The sequence below is a fragment of the Heliangelus exortis genome, chromosome Z (genome assembly GCF_036169615.1).
Source record: "Heliangelus exortis chromosome Z, bHelExo1.hap1, whole genome shotgun sequence".
Lineage (NCBI taxonomy): Eukaryota > Metazoa > Chordata > Aves > Apodiformes > Trochilidae > Heliangelus > Heliangelus exortis.
Genome location: NC_092454.1, coordinates 1,430,828 through 1,451,987, shown reverse-complemented (window position 1 = coordinate 1,451,987; position 21,160 = coordinate 1,430,828). Strand labels below are relative to the sequence as shown.

Here is a 21,160-nt window from a genome sequence, read left to right as displayed (position 1 = left end):
TCAGGAATGAGGTTGAATAACTCCAGGGATGAGGCTGAGTTTCTCCAAGGATGAGGTTGAGTTTCTTCAGGGATGGGGTTGAACATCCCCAGGGATGAGGTTGAACACCCCAGGGATGGGGTTGAGTTTCTCCAGGAATGAGGTTAATAACTCCATGGATGAAGTTGAGTTTCTTCATGGATGAGGTTGAGTTTCTTCAGGGATGAGGCTGAACATCCCCAGGGATGTGGTTAAATTATCCCTAGGGATGAGGTTGAACATTTCCAGGGAAGAGGTTGAGTTTCTCCAGGAATGAGGTTGAACATTCCCAGGGATGAGGTTGAATAACTCCATGGATGAGGTTGAGTTTCTCCAGGGATGAGGTTGAGTTTCTCCAGGGATGAGGTTGAACATCCCCAGGGATGAGGTTGAACACCCCAGGGATGGGCTTGAACATCCCCAGGGATGGGGTTGAACATCCCCAGGGATGGGGTTGAGTTGAGAAGTCAGAGTTTTGGCAGGTAAGAAGTCCAAAGGCTTTTATTCCACTTTTTATCCTTTGTCTGGTTGTGTTTTTTGGTTCTCCAAAAAAGATCATTGTTTTTCCTGGAGCAGACAGGTTGGTTTAGCTCATTTTCCAGTTCTACAAGTTCTCAGGTTCTTCATGGAATAATTTGGGTGGGAAAGGGACCTTCCAAAGGTCACCCAGGGACACCCTCACCTGGATCAGGGTGCTCAGAGCCTTCTCAAGCCTCACCTTGAGCATCCCCAGGAATGGGGCTGAACATCCCCAGGGATGAGGTTGAACATCCCCAGGGATGAGGTTGAATAACTCCATGGATGAGGTTGAGTTTCTCCAGGGATGAGGTTGAGTTTCTTCAGGGATGAGGCTGAACATCCCAGGGATGGGGTTGAGTTTCTCCAGGAATGAGGTTGAATAACTCCATGGATGAGGTTGAACATCCCCAGGGATGGGGTTGAACATCCCCAGGGATGAGGTTGAGTTTCTCCAGGAATGAGGTTGAACATCCCCAGGGATGGGGCTGAACATCCCCAGGGATGAGGTGGAACATCCCCAGGGATGAGGCCTCAACCACCTCCCTGGCCAACCTGGGCCATTTTTCCACTCCCCTCATGGTCCAGAACTTGTTCCTAACATCCTAAATCTTTTATTTAATTTAAATCCATTTTCCCTCATCCCATCCCTCCAGCCCCTTCCAATGTCCCTCTCCAACTTTCCTGGAAGGAACTGGATGTAGAGGTTCAATGGCAAAAACTATTCCCCAGCTCCAAGTGGTGATAAAATTCTTTTCCCAGAGCATTTTTTGGAAAACTTTGCTCACTCCTGCCTGGCAACACAATCTGTTGGGACCAGCTGCTGAATTTTTTTCCTGGAAGTTGGATTTCTGGATGTTTGGGTGCCTGATGGGATTTTGCCAAGCTTCCCAGATGGCATTTTAGGATCTGATATTGTGAAATTGTGACAGGTTCTGTTCCCCCAAGTCATGGCCAAGTTGTCCTAAACAACTTTAGGATCAAGATCCAAAAAAATTAAAACAAGGTATTGCTACAAAATCTCCTTTTCTACAGATGAAATTAATTGCAATAAAGAAATTTCCTCATGGGTCTTTTTGGGAATTTTTTGGGGGGATGTTGCGTGAGATGAGTCTCACCGTGGGCACGAGCTCGGTTCGTGAACAGAGTCAGTCAAGTGTTGGTTCGGATTAGTATCAGGAGCCAACTCTGATCCGTCCGGCTCTGGAATTCTCTCCGGAAGCCACACCCTACCGAACCCGGGCATGCGGATCTGGGCCAGTCCCAGCTGGCACAGGTGGGGCGGGCACCGTCCGGGCACCTGCTGCCTACATTTCCCCCCTTTTTTTTTTTTTTTTTTTTTTTTTTTATTATGGGGGAAAAGATGACAAATACGCGAAGATCTTAGCTGTGAGGTGCCTCGTTGTTCAGAGCCGGTGGTGCTGGTCTGCAGGGAGAGGTTGGTGAAGACGACGAAGCCACAGAAGCTGAGGGCCAAGAGCGTCACCTGCGAAGCCTGCAGGCTCCTGGGGGAGAAGGCGCCGAAAGCCTAGCACAGATAAAGGCCGAGCCAGGTGGTGGCGAGGTGCACCAGGGTGAGGCTGAGGAAACCCAGCCGCATGTACAGCCACTTCAGTTTAGGGGCTGCTTTTCCCTCTGCCGCCTTTCGTGGGATCGGGGGCGGCGCCGGGGGTTGCTCTCCGCGGCAGCCGGAGGTGCTGCAAGCCGCGGTTTCTGCCCCATCATTTTCCGGTGTTTCGACTTCCTCCAGGGGTGGCGCCGACGGGGTCACGGTCGGCGTTCTCTCGGGCTCCCCCCCCTCGGAGGGCGGCGCCAACGGGGTCACGGTCGGCGTTCTCTCGGGCTCCCCCCCCTCAGAGGGTGGTGCCGACGGAGTCACGGTCGGCGTTCTCTCGGGCTCCCCCCCCTCAGAGGGTGGTGCCGACGGAGTCACGGTCAGCGTTCTCTCAGGCTCCCCCCCCTCAGAGGGTGGTGCCGACGGAGTCACGGTCGGCGTTCTCTCGGGCTCCTCCCCCTCGAGGGGGGGTGCCGAGGGGGTCGCAGCAGGCATTTCCTTCGGGGGAAATACCTCGGTCTTTCGTAATGGGGCCGTGGTGGCAATTGCCACTTCTGTTTCGGCTTTCATAAGAGAATCATAGAATCATAGAATTAGCCGGGTTGGAAGGGACCTCAGAGATCATCTAGTCCAACCCTTGATCCACCGGAGCAATTGCTAGACCATGGCACTGAGTGCCACATCCAGTCTTTTTTTAAATGTCTCCAGGGACGGAGAATCTACCACCTCACCGGGCAGTCCATTCCATAGCCTAATCACCCTCTCCGTGAAGAAATTCTTTCTAATATCTAACCTAAACCTCCCCTGGCACAACTTAAGACTGTGTCCTCTTGTCTTGTTGAAGGTCGTCTGTGAAAAGAGTCCAGCTCCCACCTCGCTACAGCCTCCTTTCAGGGAGTTGTAGAGAGCGATGAGGTCTCCCCTGAGCCTCCTCTTCTTCAGGCTGAACAAACCGCAAACGACCTGCCAGGTGTTGCCCACACCAACAATGTCGCCGTTGATCTCCCCATAGCGGAGACTTGCCAGCAGACTATGCACCTCCCCCCGGAGGTTCCAGGCGGTCTCAGGACCCGGGTAGCGGAAGGGTTCCTGCCTTTCTGCTTGGGTTACAGTCTGCTCGGCAACGGCGGTGCCGGTAGGTTTGCTTGCATAGGATCCCATCATCGGTTTTACTGATGTCGATGTCGAAAAGAAGAAAAAGGGTTTCTCTTACCCGAATCTTTCGGGGTATCGAACGGTCTGTGGAGAAGGGTCACTTTCGGACGAAACGCTCGGGGAGACGGTTTAGACCGAAATTGTTGCTCGCATTCTCCACCAGATGTTGCGTGGGATGAGTCTCGCTGCGGGCGCGAGCTTGGTTCGTGAACAGAGTCAGTCAAGTGTTGGTTCGGATTAGTATCAGGAGCCAACTCTGATCCGTCCGGCTCTGGAACTCTCCCAGGAAACCACACCCCACCGAACCCGGGCATGCGCATCTGGGCCAGTCCCAGCCGGCACAGGCGGGGCGGGCACCGTCCGGGCACCTGCTGCCTACATTTCCCCCCTTTTTTTTTTTTTTTTTTTTTTTTTTATTATGGGGGAAAAGATGACAAATGCGCGAAGATCTTAGCTGCGTGGTGCCTCGTTGTTCAGAGCCGGTGGTGCTGGTCTGCCGGGAGAGGTTGGTGAAGACGACGAAGCCACAGAAGCTGAGGGCCAAGAGCGTCACCTGCGAAGCCTGCAGGCTCCTGGGGGAGAAGGCGCCGAAAGCCTAGCACAGATAAAGGCCGAGCCAGGTGGTGGCGAGGTGCACCAGGGTGAGGCTGAGGAAACCCAGCCGCATGTACAGCCACTTCAGTTTAGGGGCTGCTTTTCCCTCTGCCGCCTTTCGTGGGATCGGGAGCGGCGCCGGGGGTTGCTCTCCGCGGCAGCCGGAGGTGCTGCAAGCCGCGGTTTCTGCCCCATCATTTTCCGGTGTTTCGACTTCCTCCAGGGGTGGCGCCGACGGGGTCACGGTCGGCGTTCTCTCGGGCTCCCCCCCCTCGGAGGGCGGCGCCGACGGGGTCACGGTCGGCGTTCTCTCGGGTTCCCCCCCCTCAGAGGGTGGTGCCGACGGAGTCACGGTCGGCGTTCTCTCGGGCTCCCCCCCCTCAGAGGGTGGTGCCGACGGAGTCACGGTCAGCGTTCTCTCAGGCTCCCCCCCCTCAGAGGGTGGTGCCGACGGAGTCACGGTCGGCATTCTCTCGGGCTCCTCCCCCTCGAGGGGGGGTGCTGAGGGGGTCGCAGCGGGCATTTCCTTCGGGGGAAATACCTCGGTCTTTCGTAATGGGGCCGCGGCGGTGGCAATTGCCACTTCTATTTCGGCTTTCATAAGAGAATCATAGAATCATAGAATCATAGAATTAGCCGGGTTGGAAGGGACCTCAGAGATCATCTAGTCCAACCCTTGACCCACCGGAGCAGTTGCTAGACCATGGCACTGAGTGCCACATCCAGTCTTTTTTTAAATGTCTCCAGGGATGGAGAATCTACCACCTCACCGGGCAGTCCATTCCATAGCCTAATCACCCTCTCTGTGAAGAAATTCTTTCTAATATCTAACCTAAACCTCCCCTGGCACAACTTAAGACTGTGTCCTCTTGTCTTGTTGAAGGTCGTCTGTGAAAAGAGTCCAGCTCCCACCTCGCTACAGCCTCCTTTCAGGTAGTTGTAGACAGCAATGAGGTCTCCCCTGAGCCTCCTCTTCTTCAGGCTGAACAAACCGCAAACGACCCGCCAGGTGTTGGCCACACCAACAATGTCACCGTTGATCTCCCCATAGTGGAGACTTGCCAGCAGATCATGCACCTCCCCCCGGAGGTTCCAGGCGGTCTCAGGACCCGGGTAGCGGAAGGGTTCCTGCCTTTCCGCTTGGGTTACAGTCTGCTCGGCAACGGCGGTGCCGGTAGGTTTGCTTGCATAGGATCCCATCATCGGTTTTACTGATATCGATGTCGAAAAGAAGAAAAAGGGTTTCTCTTACCCGAATCTTTCGGGGTATCGAACGGTCTGTGGAGAAGGGTCACTTTCAGACGAAACGCTCGGGGAGACGGTTTAGACCGAAATTGTTGCTCGCATTCTCCACCAGATGTTGCGTGGGATGAGTCTCGCCGCGGGCGCGAGCTCGGTTCGTGAACAGAGTCAGTCGAGGTAGTGCTGGTTTGGATTAGTATCAGGAGCCAACTCTGATCCGTCCGGCTCTGGAACTCTCCCAGGAAACCACACCCCACCGAACCCGGGCATGCGGATCTGGGCCAGTCCCACCAAGGCACAGGCGGGGCGGCCACCGTCCAGGCACCTGCTGCCTACAGGACTGGTCCTAGGGAAGCATCCAGGTACCTGAGAAACCTGAGCTCATCCTGACTTTTAGGAGTGCTTTGGAGCTTGGAAATTTGGGGAATTTCTTCTGGCTTTGTCATTTGAGACCAAAAGTAGCAGATGAGGCATCCTGGAATCTCCAACATCTACTTTTCCATCCTGGAATTCCAAACCAAAGCCTCACTAGAGGATATAAATATAAAAATATAAAAATAAAATATATGTTTTATATAAAAAATAAATATAACAATATAAAGAGCATATAAATAGAGGATTTAAAAGACAAAACTTTGGGGTTTAGCCTGGAAAGACTTCTCTCAACCCACTTCAGATTTAATTTTAATTTTAATTTTAATTTTAATTTTAATTTTAATTTTAATTTTAATTTCAATTTCAATTTCAATTTTAATTTCAATTTCAATTCTATTTTTATTTTTATTTTTTATTTTAACTTTCTTTTTAATTTTAATGTTATTGCATTTCCATTTCTGATGGGTTGGGGATGGGTTGCTGGTTTTTCCTGGCCAAACCCCCCCTCTCAAGCTGCCTACAGGAGAAAGGAGAATTAATTTCTTTCTTCCCAGCATGTTCACATTTTATCCCAGGGAAAAACTGGAGCAAATAATGAGGGAAATAAGAAGGAACTAGTGGAGTCCATCAGAATTTGGCTCAGGGCAAGCAGCACAAGGTCTCATTTCAGGATAATGTGAGCAGACAGCAGCTCTTACAAGAAATGAGTGGTGCTTCTAAAACAAAAAATTCAGATTTTATTGAGCCTCTTGGGAGTTTTGTTCTCCTGTTCAAGCTTTGATGGTTCAGAGGCAGCTGAGGCTTTGCTGCTAATTCCTCCTCTCCTGCTTTTTCTTGCTAGAAATCTGTCTTTAGGTGCAGCTCTCAGCTCCCATAATTAGTGAAGGCAGAAGCCTCTGCTTGGTCTTTTTCCCTTGGTTACTTGGGAAATAAAAAAGAAAAAGAGAAGCCTTAAATCCTACTCAAAGGAATAGGCAGCAAAGTAAAAAAAAATGTAGGTAGTATATCATAATTCTGAATATTTAAAATGCTGTTTTTCCCACTGATGGTTTGGGATTTGTTTGAACCCTCAGCCTATCTGTCAGGATTTGTGGTCAGGTAGCCCCCAATCTTTGCAAATAATTTCTTCTTTTCTCTAATGCAAGGGAAGAAAAAGAAAACAAACCCAAAAATGAGGGATAAACATCTTTAGTCATTTAGGTTTTTAGGTGAAGTGCCCGTGACATAAATATTTGATGCCACAAAAGTTTTGGATGGAAAAAGTTGATCATCCAGCATCATAAAGGTAAATAAAAAGTAGATTTTTGGAGGAAGAAATGACTGATTTCTGGGCTGAAAAGCAAACCTGAAATTTAAATTCCCATAGAAAGAAAGAAATAGTTGAGCCTTCAACCTCTGTTACTCCAGCAAGTGGTTTCTAGGTGTTTGTTGGTGGCACTGGCAGAAAGTTTTTATTTTTTACCTATTTTACAATGTGGTTCCTATGCCCAGGTTGATCCTGGCTCTGGAAGAGTTGGATTTTCCCCCCAGCACATCAGGAAAAACTCATTTTCCAAAGAGCTCCAAAGCCTCCATCAGACACCAGGTGCCTGGAGATGTCAGGCCATACCAGAACAAGTTTTGAAGAATTTATATAAAAAACTAAGCCTAAAAAACCTGAGTATAAATGTGTTAGGAATTACACTTCATTTTAAGAGAAACCATGGGAGCTTTTTGCAGAAAGCTCCTTTGGAATGGGTATTTTTTCCAGCTTTTTAATTCAAGAATTAGAATCAGTTTTTTCTCTTTCCTCTGGGATCCAGAAAGTAAATTCCAGGGGAAAAGTTCCAGCAAATTCTGTAAACACAGGGAAAGAGTTATTCAGATAACTCCATGCACTCACCTAATGAATTCAGCAAGAAGAAGGCAAAAATACAAATAAAAGAAAAGCAAAAAATCTCCTATCAAGCCAACACTAAGGAATTAATTCTTCATTGAGCTCATTGCTTCTGTAATTTAAGGAGGTTTCTTTGGGAGGTGTCTCCACTTTAGAAATTCAGGTGATTTTTTTTAGAAGTAGAGTTGAGGAGCTGCCTGCCTGAATTCTATAACTTGTCTATTTCTAAATAATAAGAATAATCCTGGATTTATTTTGAGCAGCCTGCAGAAGCTGCTTCCTGAGCTCAGCCTGGGTTTGGTGCTTCAGGGCCTCCACTTCTTTTGAAGAAGGGGAATGGAGGTGTCAGGATCACAGGGGGAATGTTCAAACATTTTTGGGGTTCCCATGATCTTAGCTGGATTTTGGGGGGTGATTGAAACCTGGGAAGCATCTCCTGGGAGGAGCTGCCAGTTGGGAAGTGAAAGGCTGGAGATAGGGGATTCAGGAAGGAGATGGAGCTGTTGGAATAAATCCAGAGGAGATGCTGGGAGGGCTGGAGCAGCTCTGGAGCCAGGATAAGGGATTTGGGGTTGTTCAGGCTGGAGGAGAGAAGGCTGCAGGGAGACCTTAGAGCACCTTCCAGTGCCTGAAGGGGCTCCAGGAAAGCTGGGGAGGGACTGGGGACAAGGGCAGGGAGTGAGTAGAAAAGGGGGAATGGTTTTAAACTGGAAGAGGGGAGATTTATAGTGGATCTTAGGAAGAAATTCTTGAATTTGAGGGTGCTGAGCTGTAGTGAAATGAGGCAACCAGGTGCCACTGATTACCAGGCAGTGGGCATGAGGTTGTGTTAAGCCCACCTGGGCCTGATTAGGGCAGGCCCCAACTGCACATGAGCAGGATTAAGGGGCCAATAAAAGGTGAGGCTTGAAGCCCACGCTCAGCTCATCCCTGAGCAAGCAGCAGAGAGATTAGTGGAATCTGGAGCAGTAGCACCAAGCCAGGATAAGCAATCCTAGAATGGGCTGGCTTGGAAGGGACCTCAGAGCTCCTCAAGTCCAAGCCTTGCTCCACTCCCCCCGTGGTTCCCAGCCCATGGCACTGAGTGCCACATCCAGGCTCTTTGGAAATATCTCCAGGGCTGGAGAATCCACCCCTTCCCTGGGCAGCCCATTCCAATGTCTGATCACCCTCTGGGGAAAGAAATTCTTTCTCATGGCCAACCTAAACCTCCCCTGGCACAACTTGAGACCTCTTGTGCCCTCTTGTCTTGCTGAGAGTTGCCTGGGAAAAGAGCCCAACCCCCCCCGGCTCCAACCTCCTTTCAGGGAGTTGGAGAGAGTGATGAGGTCTCCCCTGAGCCTCCTCTTCTCCAGCCTCAACACCCCCAGCTCCCTCAGCCCTTCCTCCCAGGAATTCTGCTGCTGGATCCCTTCCCAGCCTCCTTGCTCTTCTCTGGACCTGCTCCAGCACCTCAAGCTCCTTCCTCAGCTGAGCTGAGCTGAGGGGCCCAGAACTGGACCCAGGACTCAAGCTGTGGCCTCCCCAGGGCTGAGCACAGGGGCAGAATCCCTTCCCTGGACCTGCTGGCCACGCTGTTCCTGAGCCAGCCCAGGATGCCATTGGCCTTCTTGGCCACCTGGGCACACTGCTGCCTCCTCTTCAGCTTCCTGGCAATCCAGACTCCCAGCTCCCTTTCTGCCACTCTCTGCCCAGCCTGGAGCTCCCTGGAGTGAAATGAGGCAACTAAATTACCAGGTGCCATTAATTAGCAGGCAGTGGGCATGAGGTTGTGTGAAGCCCACCTGGGCCTGATTAGAGCAGGCCCCAATTGCACATGAGCAGGATTAAGGGGCCAATAAAAGGTGAGGCTTGAAGCCCAGGCTCAGCTCATTCCTGAGCAAGCAGCAGAGAGGTTAGTGGAGTCTGGAGCAGTAACACTAAGCCAGGAAAAGCAATCCTGAGGGCAGCAGACTCAGAGCACTGTTTGTGCACTTCTGCTGGAGCACCTGTTGGACCTCGGAGCACCGTGCCCTAAGAGAGGTTTGTCTTGCAACACTGAGCCCCTGTGCCAGGATTCCCAGAGAAGCTGTGGCTGCCCCATCCCTGGCAGTGTCTCAGGTCAGGTTGGATGGGGCTTGGAGCAACCTGGGCTGGTGGGAGGTGTCCCTGGGCATGGATAAAAGTTGGAATGAGATGATCTTGAAGGTCTTTTCCAACTCTGAATATTCCATGATCAGGTGTTGGGTGAGGAGAAGCTCAACATGTGCTGGCAGCCCAGAAACCAGCCCTGTCCTGGGCTGCATCCCCAGCAGGGTCAGGGAGGGGATTGTCCCCCTCTGCTCCACTCTGGGGAGACCCCCCTGGGGTGCTGGGTCCAGTTCTGGGGTCCCCAAGCCCAGAAGGACATGGAGCTGCTGGAGTGAGTCTAGAGGAGGCCCTGGAGATGCTGGGAGGGCTGGAGCAGCTCTGGAGCCAGGCTGAGAGAGTTGGGGTTGTTGAGGCTGGAGAAGAGAAGGCTGCAGGGAGACCTTAGAGCACCTTCTAGTGCCTGAAGGGGCTCCAGGAAAGCTGGGGAGGGGTTAGAATGAGATGGTCTTAAAGTCCAACCCATTCTGTGGTTCTGTTCTACTGAATTTTGTTGTTTGATGAGTGTTTTATACTTTAGGTTAGGCTGGAAGAAGCTCTGGCTAAGCTCAAGCCCAGGATTTTTGAAGCTGAGCTCTCCAGCTGCAACCCACTGAGCTTGGTGAGGTATAAGAGAAGATAAAAATTTCTTATTTTTTATACCCAGAAGGATTTTGGGTATTTATACACCAAGTATATAAATTAATCAATTTTTACATCAAAGTGTATAAATGAGAGTCCATTTTCTCTCAGCTATTAATTCTCTAAGTCAGGTCTTTACCTTATTCTTGACCTCAACAGCTTAACAATGTTTATTCTTAGATGAAAACAGATTTTTAACAGATGTGGCCCACTTAAAACAAACACTGAACCTTGGAGGTTATTTATTTCTTTTTCAAAAATCCACCCAGTTTCACATTTAGATTCTCCAGTGCCTCTTTCCTGCAGGGCTCCCTTGCCCTGATTCTGCCTGGTACACATTATAAAACCAAACCAGAACCAGAAAAAGTTGCCAAAAAAAAAAAAAAAAAAGAGGGAAAAAATTAAAAAATTACTTTAGAGATGCAAAAATTTTAAGGATGGTGCCTTGGTATGAGCTGGACTTTTTTATTTTGGTGCTCAGTGAGGTGATGCCTGAACCCAAAATGCTCAGGGAAGGAATTTCTGGTACATGAAGAGGAGTTGGAGATGAGTTTCCAGTTTTCAGGGCAGCAGCTGAGTTGATAAAGGGTGGTTCAGAAAAGAATTTAATTCTGTTTACTGTGCAGAGCCTGGATTTTAGGAAAAGTACTTTATCCAGGAGGTTTTGAGAGAATTTGCTGATGGTGGGCTCTGTACTTGAGGAAAAGGGTTTTTTAATTGAAATACTGAAGGCTCCTTAGTGTCTTTTTACAGACAGCAAAAAAATTAAATTTTTTTGGAAGGTTCTTGGTTCTATAATGAACCTTATCAGGCAGTGGAAATGTTGGGGTGTGGAGAAGAACAAGGAATTTGGCCCTGATTCCCCTCTCCAAATGGGATCCTCAACCAATCATAAAAAAAAAAAAGGAATTGTGTAGAGTGGGAAGAGCCTTTGCACCTTTCTTGGGATTTGTTTTGTCCTAAATAGTGGCACTTGAGCTTTAATATGGATTATTTAATAATACAATGATGATTAATAAAAATTTCCTTATAAAGTGTGACTTGTAGTGACTGTTCCAGACCCCAAACATCAGAGAGGATGGAATCAACTGGAATCAGGGTGGAATTTTGCAGGAGACTTTAGGAACAGCCATAAAAATGATTGAAAACCTTGTCCCACTTTCTGGTGAACCCACAAAGCAGTTTGGGGTTACTGCTTGTTCCTAAAAGGTGTCTCTGGTATTTTTTTATTATTTTTATTATTATTTTTTGTTTAACTCAGAGTAGGACTGGGAGGCAAATTTCTCCTCCAGTTATAGGGCCATGGCAAAAATCTTTTTTTTAGGTTTGATTCTTTAGGTTGAATCAAACCCTGCTCCTGAATTGTTTGGGACTTTCTCCTTAAAATCAGAAATAGGAGCCCTGGTGGAGAGTTTGGCAGCAATTTGGCAGAGTTTCCCTTGCCCTCTCCAAGTGGGATCCCCAACCAATCCTAAAAAAAAAAAAGGGAATTGTGTAGAGTGGGAAGAGCCTTTGCACCTTTCTTGGGATTTGTTTTGTCCTAAATAGTGGCACTTGAGCTTTAATATGGATTATTTAATAATACAATGATGATTAATAAAAATTTCCTTATAAAGTGAGACTTGTAGTGACTGTTCCAGACCCCAAACATCAGAGAGGATGGAATCAACTGGAATGAGGGTGGAATTTTGGCAGGAGACTTTAGGAACAGCCATAAAAATGATTGAAAACCTTGTCCCACTTTCTGGTGAACCCACAAAGCAGTTTGGGGTTACTTCTTGATCCTAAAAGGTGTCTCAATTATTCTGAATTTTTTCTTCTTATTTGTTCAGCTCAGAGTAGGACTGGGAGGAAAATTTCTCCTCCAGTTATAGGGCCATGGCAAAAATCTTTTTTTTAGGTTCTGTGGGTTGTTACTACTTGAATCAAGCCCTGAATTGTTTGGGGCTTTCTCCTTAAAATCAGAAATAGGAGCCCTGGTGGAGAGTTTGGCAGCAATTTGGCAGAGTTTCCCTTGCCCTCTCCAAGTGGGATCCCCAACCAATCCTAAAAAAAAAAAAGGGAATTGTGTAGAGTGGGAAGAGCCTTTGCACCTTTCTTGGGATTTGTTGTGTCCTAAATAGTGGCACTTGAGCTTTAATATTAATTATTTATTAATACAATGATGATTAATAAAAATTTCTTTATAAACTGTGACTTGTAGTGACTGTTCCAGATCCTACACATCAGAGAGGATGAAATCAACTGGAATTAGGGTGGAATTTTTCAGGAGGCTTTATGAACAGCCATAAAAATGTTTGAAAACCTTGTCCCACTTTCTAGTGAACCCACAAAGCAGTTTGGGGTTACTGCTTGTTCCTAAAAGGTGTCTCAATTATTCTGAATTTTTTCTTCTTATTTGTTCAGCTCAGAGTAGGACTGGGAGGAAAATTTCTCCTCCAGTTATAGGGCCATGGCAAAAATCTTTTTTTTTAGGTTCTTCTCTGGGTTGTTACTACTTGAATCAAGCCCTGAATTGTTTGGGACTTTCTCCTTAAAATCAGAAATAGGAGCCCTGGTGGAGAGTTTGGCAGCAATTTGGCAGAGTTTCCCTTGCCCTCTCCAAGTGGGATCCCCAACCAATCCTAAAAAAAAAAAAAGGGAATTGTGGAGAGTAGGAAGAGCCTTTGCACCTTTCTTGGGATTTTTGTCCTAAATAGTGGCACTTGAGCTTTAATATGGATTATTTCATTTATACAATTATGATTAATAAAGATTTCCTTATAAAGTGTGACTTGTAGTGACTGTTCCAGACCCCAAACATCAGAGAGGATGGAATCAACTGGAATGAGGGTGGAATTTTGGCAGGAGACTTTAGGAACAGCCATAAAAATGATTTAAAACCTTGTCCCACTTTCTGGTGAACCCACAAAGCAGTTTGGGGTTACTGCTTGTTCCTAAAAGGTGTCTCTGGTATTTTTTTATTATTTTTTTCTTCTTATTTGTTCAACTCAGAGTAGGGCTGGGAGGCAAATTTCTCCTCCAGTTATAGGGCCATGGCAAAAATCTTTTTTTTTAGGTTCTTCTCTGGGTTGTTACTACTTGAATCAAGCCCTGAATTGTTTGGGACTTTCTCCTTAAAATCAGAAATAGGAGCCCTGGTGAAGAGTTTGGCAGCAATTTGGCAGAGTTTCCCTTGCCCTCTCCAAGTGGGATCCCCAACCAATCCTAAAAAAAAAAAATGGGAATTGTGTAGAGTGGGAAGAGCCTTTGCACCTTTCTTGGGATTTGTTTTGTCCTAAATAGTGGCACTTGAGCTTTAATATGGATTATTTCATTTATACAATGATGATTAATAAAAATTTCCTTATAAACTGTGACTTGTAGTGACTGTTCCAGACCCCAAACATCAGAGAGGATGGAATCAACTGGAATTAGGGTGGAATTTTTTAGGAGACTTAAAAAACAGCCATAAAAATGATTGAAAACCTTGTCCCACTTTCTGGTGAACCCACAAAGCAGTTTGGGGTTACTGCTTGTTCCTAAAAGGTGTCTCTGGTATTTTTTTATTATTTTTATTATTATTTTTTGTTTAACTCAGAGTAGGATTGGGAGGCAAATTTCTCCTCCAGTTATAGGGCCATGGCAAAAATCTTATTTTTAGGTTTGATTCTTTAGGTTGAATCAAACCCTGCTCCTGAATTGTTTGGGACTTTCTCCTTAAAATCAGAAATAGGAGCCTTGGTGGAGAGTTTGGCAGCAATTTGGCTGAGTTTCCCTTGCCCTCTCCAAGTGGGATCCCCAACCAATCCTAAAAAAAAAAGGGAATTGTGTAGAGTGGGAAGAGCCTTTGCACCTTTCTTGGGATTTGTTTTGTCCTAAATAGTGGCACTTGTGCCCACGAACAAGAGGGGATCTTCCAGCCCATTTGAGGCAGCTCAGTCCTGCAATTTGCAAAGAGAAAAAATAGTCCAATAAAAAGAAATAAAAATCAGAGCAGTGCAAGGTTTTTCCCATCGTTTTCAGAAGCATTTTCCTGGGTGTGGTGTCAGGAAACATTTTCCTGACTTTCCTGGGAAGTCTTTTGTCAACTGAACCCCACTTAGAAATGCAGCGTAGCACGGAGCAAACAAGGGGACTCAAAGCATTTTTATTCTGTTTTTTTAATATATGATATTGCCCAAATACTGCAGTAACATTTTTCTCCTTGGAGAGCTGTATTAGAGCAGAATCCAACTCCTTGCAACTTTATTTTCCTTGGAAGATAGAAATAAATGGAGTTGTCTTGCTTAAGTGCAGTTTGATGGGGAAGTTAAATAGAGCCTCATCCATGCTTTTTGACCAAAATCTGAGAGAATGTTCTGTGATCTTTAAATTGAGCTGGTAAAACAGACAGAAGCTTTGCTTTTAATAGAAAAATAAGAAAAAAAAAATAAAATCCAGGACTTTTCCCTGCTGTAGGATACATAGATGTCCTCAGTTACACCCCAAAGTAGCTCAGTTACTCTGTTACTCATCTAAAAAAAGGAGATAAAACCAGAATTCTTAATGAAGAATTGTTGTGCAAATAATGGGGTGTTCTCAGTGTAATGGGGACTGTTGAAATCCCAGCTTTGCAGCTCCTAGGTGGTTTTTTTTTTTTTTTTTTCTATGCCATTAATTTAATCAAGAAAAATAAATGTGGAGCTGGAGCTCGTTATTGCCCTGTGTGCTTCAGGAAAAGGCTGAATACCAACTGAGAGGGTTTGCTTTGCTCAGGGAAAAGTCCTTACAGCTCTTTGGGTTGTAATTGGTTTGAGGTTTATGCTTTAACATTAATATCCAGAAATTTATTAGCAGAAAATCAACAAATTCCAATTACCTGTTAGGAATTGGGAATGGTTTGCTGGGAAAAGACCAACTCTTAACCCAACATTGCCAAGGCCACCACTAACCCAGCCCCTCAGTGTCCTTCTGGTCGTGAATTCCTCACCTTGGTTTCCTTTCCTGGGCTTCCTTTCCTGGGCTTCATGGCCTGGGTTTCAGTTTCTGGGTTTCCTTTTCTTGGGTTCATTTTCTGGGTTCCATGGTCTTGGTTCCATGGTCTTGGGATTCGTGGCCTGGGATTCGTGGCCTGGGATTCGTGGCCTGGGATTCGTGGCCTGGGATTCGTGGCCTGGGATTCGTGGCCTGGGTTTCCTTTTCTTGGGTTCCATGGTCTTGGGTTCCATGGTCTTGGGTTCCATGGTCTTGGGTTCCATGGTCTTGGGTTCCATGGTCTTGGGTTCCATGGTCTTGGGTTCCATGGTCTTGGGTTCCATGGTCTTGGGTTCCAGGGCCTGGGTTTCATGGCCTGGGTTTCATGGCCTGGGTTTCATGGCCTGGGTTTCATGGCCTGGGTTTCATGGCCTGGGTTTCATGGCCTGGGTTTCATGGCCTGGGTTTCATGGCCTGGGTTTCATGGCCTGGGTTTCATGGCCTGGGTTTCATGGCCTGGGTTTCATGGCCTGGGTTTCATGGCCTGGGTTTCATGGCCTGGGTTTCATGGCCTGGGTTTCAGTTTCTGGGTTTCAGTTTCTGGGTTTCCTTTTCTTGGGTTCATTTTCTGGGATTCGTGGCCTGGGTTTCGTGGTCTGGGTTCCGTGGCCTGGGGTTCGTGGTCTGGGGTTCGTGGTCTGGGTTCCATGGTCTTGGGATTCATGGCCTGGGATTCATGGCCTGGGTTTCCTTTTCTTGGGTTCATTTTCTGGGTTTCAGGGCCTGGGTTTCAGGGCCTGGGTTCATTTTCTCAGTTCCATGGTCTTGGGATTCGTGGCCTGGGTTTCCTTTTCTGGGTTTCATTTTGGTCTTACTCTCAGCCTCCATGCAGAGTTTGGCTTTCATTGGGATGCTCATCGAGTTCTGTATCTCAAGCACATCCCAAATTTTGCCAGGCAAGTTACTAGTGAGAAGGAAAATTCCAAATGCAATCTCAGTGTTCTCAGTTTTCCAGACATTTGTCAGAGTTATAATGAAAATATTTTTTTTGTTGGAGTTGCTAAGATGTCTCCTTGACATTGTTTCCAGTCTCCAATGCAACCCAAGTGTATTTCACATCACTAAAATATGATTGTGTCTTTTTTTTTCCCCCAAAATATTTACTCAGTTGTGTGGTTGAGGATTTTATAGCTTTGTCTAATATCCAGCCCATAATCCCTCTGGAATTCCATTGCTTCTGGATGTATTTGCAGAACTCACCTCAGCCAAATATATTCTGCTCAAGCCTATGGTTTCAATTATCAGTCCTCTAACTTGGAATTTAATCTTTATTGATGCCATGTTCCCTCTATTTTATATTTATTTATTCTTTATTCTTCCTCACACCTTCCATCCTTGCTAGGATGCTGCTTTTCATCAAAAATGGGAATTTGGGATTTCAAACCTCAGTGCTTTTGAAGGGAAGGAGATTAAGGGCTGGATACTCTGCAGATTTTATTTTCTTTCTGGGGTTTTTTTTTTTTTTTCATCTTTGAACTTGAGGGGGAAACCAAGGTTGGGTTGTGTGTGGCTTCCAGGTATTTAATGGTAAATCTTAACTAATTTCTGTGGGTTTATTGCAAGTGTGAGCAGCTCAGAGCTTGATGCTCTTGTTGGGTCTGTAACTTCTGCATCATTTTTTCTTCCTGATGCCTGGAAATTCTGTGTCCATCTGGTTGCAGTAAGAAATGGGAATATTCTGCTGGAAAACTGTACCCAGCAGAGAATTTACAGCTCCTGCTTGTGTGGGAGAAGCAGCTAATTATTCTGGAGATGGTTCTGGAAGATCTCCTGGTTGTTAATTGGGTGGGAATATTCATTTGGAGAGAATGTTGCTTGATATTGTCTGATTTTTATGGCTGTGTCAGGAAACAAGGAGTAATGTTGAGTGGCTGCAGTCCAGCACATTTGTTTCAACATCTGTGATAAGAAAATGAAAGTAATTTGCAAGGAATAAAAAAAAAATCCATTAAAAAGAAAAGAGATAACTGTTGGGGAGAGGGAGAATTTGGGGCAATAATCTTCTTTTTTTTTTTTTTTCAATTCAGAGTTATCAAGTTCTTTGTTTCTTTTTTCCAAACGTGAAGCTTTCCTTGTCTTCTCTCACCTGCCATGCTTAGAAACTCTTGCATGCATCTTATAAACTCTTTATGCTTATAAATTTCCCTCTTCCACCTCCAAACGTGTGTCCTTAATCCAGTTCCACTCTGAACCTCACCTCTATCACTTCCTTGCCATTTTTTTTTTTTCCTGGAGCTTTCCAAGACCTGACTCCACCACCAAGCTCTGATCACTCCTTCCTCACTTTCCCAAAAGCCTTCCTAAAGGTTTTATGCCTTCAAATTGCTCCCCTGGCTTCCACCTGTAAGCAATCCATAGATTTCATGGAATCACAGAATGGGCTGGGTTGGAAGGGACCTCAGAGCTCCTCAAGTCCAAGCCTTGCTCCACTCCCCCCGTGGTTCCCAGCCCATGGCACTGAGTGCCACATCCAGGCTCTTTGGAAATATCTCCAGGGCTGGAGAATCCACCCCTTCCCTGGGCAGCCCATTCCAAGGTCTGAGCACCCTCTGGGTAAAGAAATTCTTTCTCATGGCCAACCTAAACCTCCCCTGGCACAACTTGAGACCTCTTGTGCCCTCTTGTCTTGCTGAGAGTTGCCTGGGAAAAGAGCCCAACCCCCCCCTGGCTCCAACCTCCTTTCAGGGAGTTGGAGAGAGTGATGAGGTCTCCCCTGAGCCTCCTCTTCTCCAGCCTCAACACCCCCAGCTCCCTCAGCCCTTCCTCCCAGGAATTCTGCTGCTGGATCCCTTCCCAGCCTCCTTGCTCTTCTCTGGACCTGCTCCAGCACCTCAAGCTCCTTCCTCAGCTGAGCTGAGCTGAGCTGAGCTGAGGGGCCCAGAACTGGACCCAGGACTCAAGCTGTGGCCTCCCCAGGGCTGAGCACAGGGGCAGAATCCCTTCCCTGGACCTGCTGGCCACGCTGTTCCTGAGCCAGCCCAGGATGCCATTGGCCTTCTTGGCCACCTGGGCACACTGCTGGCTCCTCTTCAGCTTCCTGGCAATCCAGACTCCCAGCTCCCTTTCTGCCACTCTCTGCCCAGCCTGGAGCTCCCCAGGGGGTTCTTGTGGCCAAAGGGCAGGACCCAGCCCTTGGAATCTTCAACCTCATCCCCTTGGGATCAGCCCAACTCTCCAGTCTCTCCAGGTCCCTCTGCAGAGCCCTCCTGCCTTCCAGCTGATCCACACTCCCCCCAGCTTCGTGTCAGCTGGGAATTTGCTGCTGATGGACTCAATGCCCTCCTCTAAATCCTCACTCAAGATATTAAACAGCACTGGGCCCAACACTGATCCCTGGGGGACACCACTAGTGACCGGCCGCCATTTTGATGCAGCCCCGTTCAGCACCACTCTCTGGGCCCGGCCCTCCAGCCAGTTCCTAACCCAGCACAGAGTGCTCCTGCCTGAGCCAGGGCCTGACAGCTTTTCCAGGAGAATCCTCTGGGAGCATCCAATACCTTTTTTATATGTCTGTATTTTGGGTTTTTTCCATTTTTATCACTATTTTTTTTATCACTCAGCTCTGTGTAAACCTTTGCCTCCTGGCTCCGTTATTGATCGCTCCTTTTATACTCCCCCTTTAATACTTCCCAACAAAAAGAATATTGTTGTTTGACTGTTTGCTGTTGGGTTGGGTGTTTTATTTTCTTTTTTGGCTGACAAATGTCTCTCTTGCTCTCTCAGATCCAGGTTTGCACAGGCAGCAGTTTTTCCTGCAGCGCCCAGCCAGCGTGGTGGCCATGGAAGGGAAGGATGCTGTTCTGGAATGCTGTGTTTCTGGCTACCCCCCTCCCACCTTCACCTGGCTGAGAGGAGATGAAGTGCTCCCCATCAGGTAGCTCCATCCTTTATGGCTCACAGACTCATTTTTTTTGAAGCAAACCCACACATTTTATGCTTTAAATTCGGTGGGGTGGGTATGGAAGCCACGAGGTTTTCCTCAATAGTGATGAGGCTGCTGCTACAGCTCAGAAAATCATGGATGTCAGGTTGGAAGGGACCTCATGATCATCTGGTCCAACCCTTTTAATATTTTTTTTTATATAAAGCACCCCATTGAGCTGAGACTTCAAGCTTTCCCAAGTGGGGGATCCTACCCCTTCCCCTGTGGGACCATCCCAATGTCTGACTGTCCTCAAGGGGAAAAAAATCTCCCTCTTGTGTTCAAACTCATCTCCACACTTCATCCACAGGGATTTGCTCCTAAATGTCAGCTGGCTGGGATTTAAAACAGAAGTGTTAAGCTATTAAGAGAAAAAAAAAAATAATAAAAAAAAAATCACAACTGAGAATTTCTGCCAGCATAATTTAGTGGGTTTTTCTAGCTAGAGATAACACCTCTAACACATTGTGGCCACTTGTTATCCATGTTTCAGATCCAAAAAATATTCCTTACTGGCTGGAAGTAATTTACTCATCTCTAATGTGACTGATGATGATTCTGGGACATACACATGTGTGGTCACCTACATGAATGAGAACAGCAGTGGCTCTGCAGAGCTCTCAGTGATGGGTGAGTACCTCTGTTGCTTTTCCAATGAGATTTTTCATGCTTTGATTACCAAGAATGATTTTTCTGCCTGCAAACAGCTGAGCAAAGCAGGGGAAGGACTTGCTACAGTGATCTAAATAAATAGAAATTTTTTTTCCTGAGTTTTGGCATTGCAATCGATGCCCCCACTGCCAAGCACAGGGGCTGAAAATCAAGTTTTGGGGCTGCTTTTTGGTTTTAGCAGGAACAATCAATATGGGAAGATGAAATTAATTTATTTAATATCTTCTCACCAGATTAAAAACAATTAAACTCATGGAAGTCCTCACTTAGCAGGGATGCTTGGAGAACCTGGCAAATATTAATGGGATCCGAAATATATTGAAATCTAGTAGCTGCCTTTTTTTTTTCTTTTTTTTTTTTTTCCTTCATTGAAAGTGTTGAACAATAGCAGAGCACATTAGTGTCATTCAGTCAGCTCTAAAGAGTGCCATGGTTAATACTTAGACAAATAATAACTTCTTTCAAAGTGCTCTTGGGTTTGTGTTCTGGCTTGAAAGCTCAGGCATGGAAACTACTTTGTGAATAGAGCCTTAATTTGGATTATAGGATATTCAGGGCTTGTCCAACAAGATCCTTTCATCAAGCCCTAATAAAATAGAGTCATTAGTGGGGCTGGAGGGCTGAGTTCTTTCATGTAATCCATTGTTTTACTGGCTAAAAATAAAAAAGTGGCTTTATAGGTCGTGGTGATTATTTTATTATAGGATTGGATGAATTGTAAGGGATCAAATGCTGAAAAGGCAGGTAAATATTGGGCAATATGCTTTAATTTGCCTTGCTGGAATAGATTGATTCCAAATGTAGTGTGCAGCAGGTGATTAAGAGCTGTTTGAGAGGGAGAAATAATTCCATTTATGTTTGGTTGACTTGGTAAGAGTGGCTGTAGGATTGCTGTGTACATAGGTGCAACCATCCTATTAATTTTTATAAGAACTCCATGGTCAGAAATTAAGTCCTTCCCCCTCTTAAAAATTTTCTTTCCTGTCTGTAATGCATCTGAAATAAAATGAAAGGTCATGGGAGTTGGGAGGTACCTGGTGGCATCTGAGATGATGCTCCAGGATGCCAGCATAGAGGGTGAAACTGGAATGACACCAAAAGGAAAGAATCCTGGAAAAACCAGGAATTTTGGGGGTGTATTCATCTTGTTTGTAGCTCAAGGGTTGCTTTGGTAAAGGCTCTGCTGACATATGTTAATGAGGGATTAAAAAATACAGGAGAGATGAGGGAGAAAAGGCCCAGAATTGCTGTAAATTTCTGATTTTTCGGAGTGGATCTGTCATTTGGGACATTTAACTGAAAAGGAAACATCCTCAGCATGTAAAGTTTTATTAATAACTGGAAATGTTCAAAAGGCTTCAAAAGAAATGACATGACTGAGCTGCAAAGAAGATGACAGCAGTCCCTTGAGATTTGTCTTACCAGAGCAAAATATCAGGACTTCTTTGCTCAGCTTTTTTTTTCTTTATTGAACCCATCCTTACCACTTCAG

General features: G+C 46.3%; 1 protein-coding gene across 1 annotated transcript in view; it reads left to right on the top strand.

Annotated features, from left to right (window-relative positions):
- The window catches only part of DCC (DCC netrin 1 receptor), a 496,140-nt gene that overhangs the window by 219,279 nt on the left and 255,701 nt on the right, over positions 1 to 21,160 (top strand). Inside the window, exons 4-5 of the mRNA XM_071730797.1 lie at positions 18,798 to 18,948; positions 19,490 to 19,626. Of these exons, the coding sequence (XP_071586898.1) occupies positions 18,798 to 18,948; positions 19,490 to 19,626 (288 nt within the window). The remainder of the gene's footprint in view (positions 1 to 18,797; positions 18,949 to 19,489; positions 19,627 to 21,160) is intronic.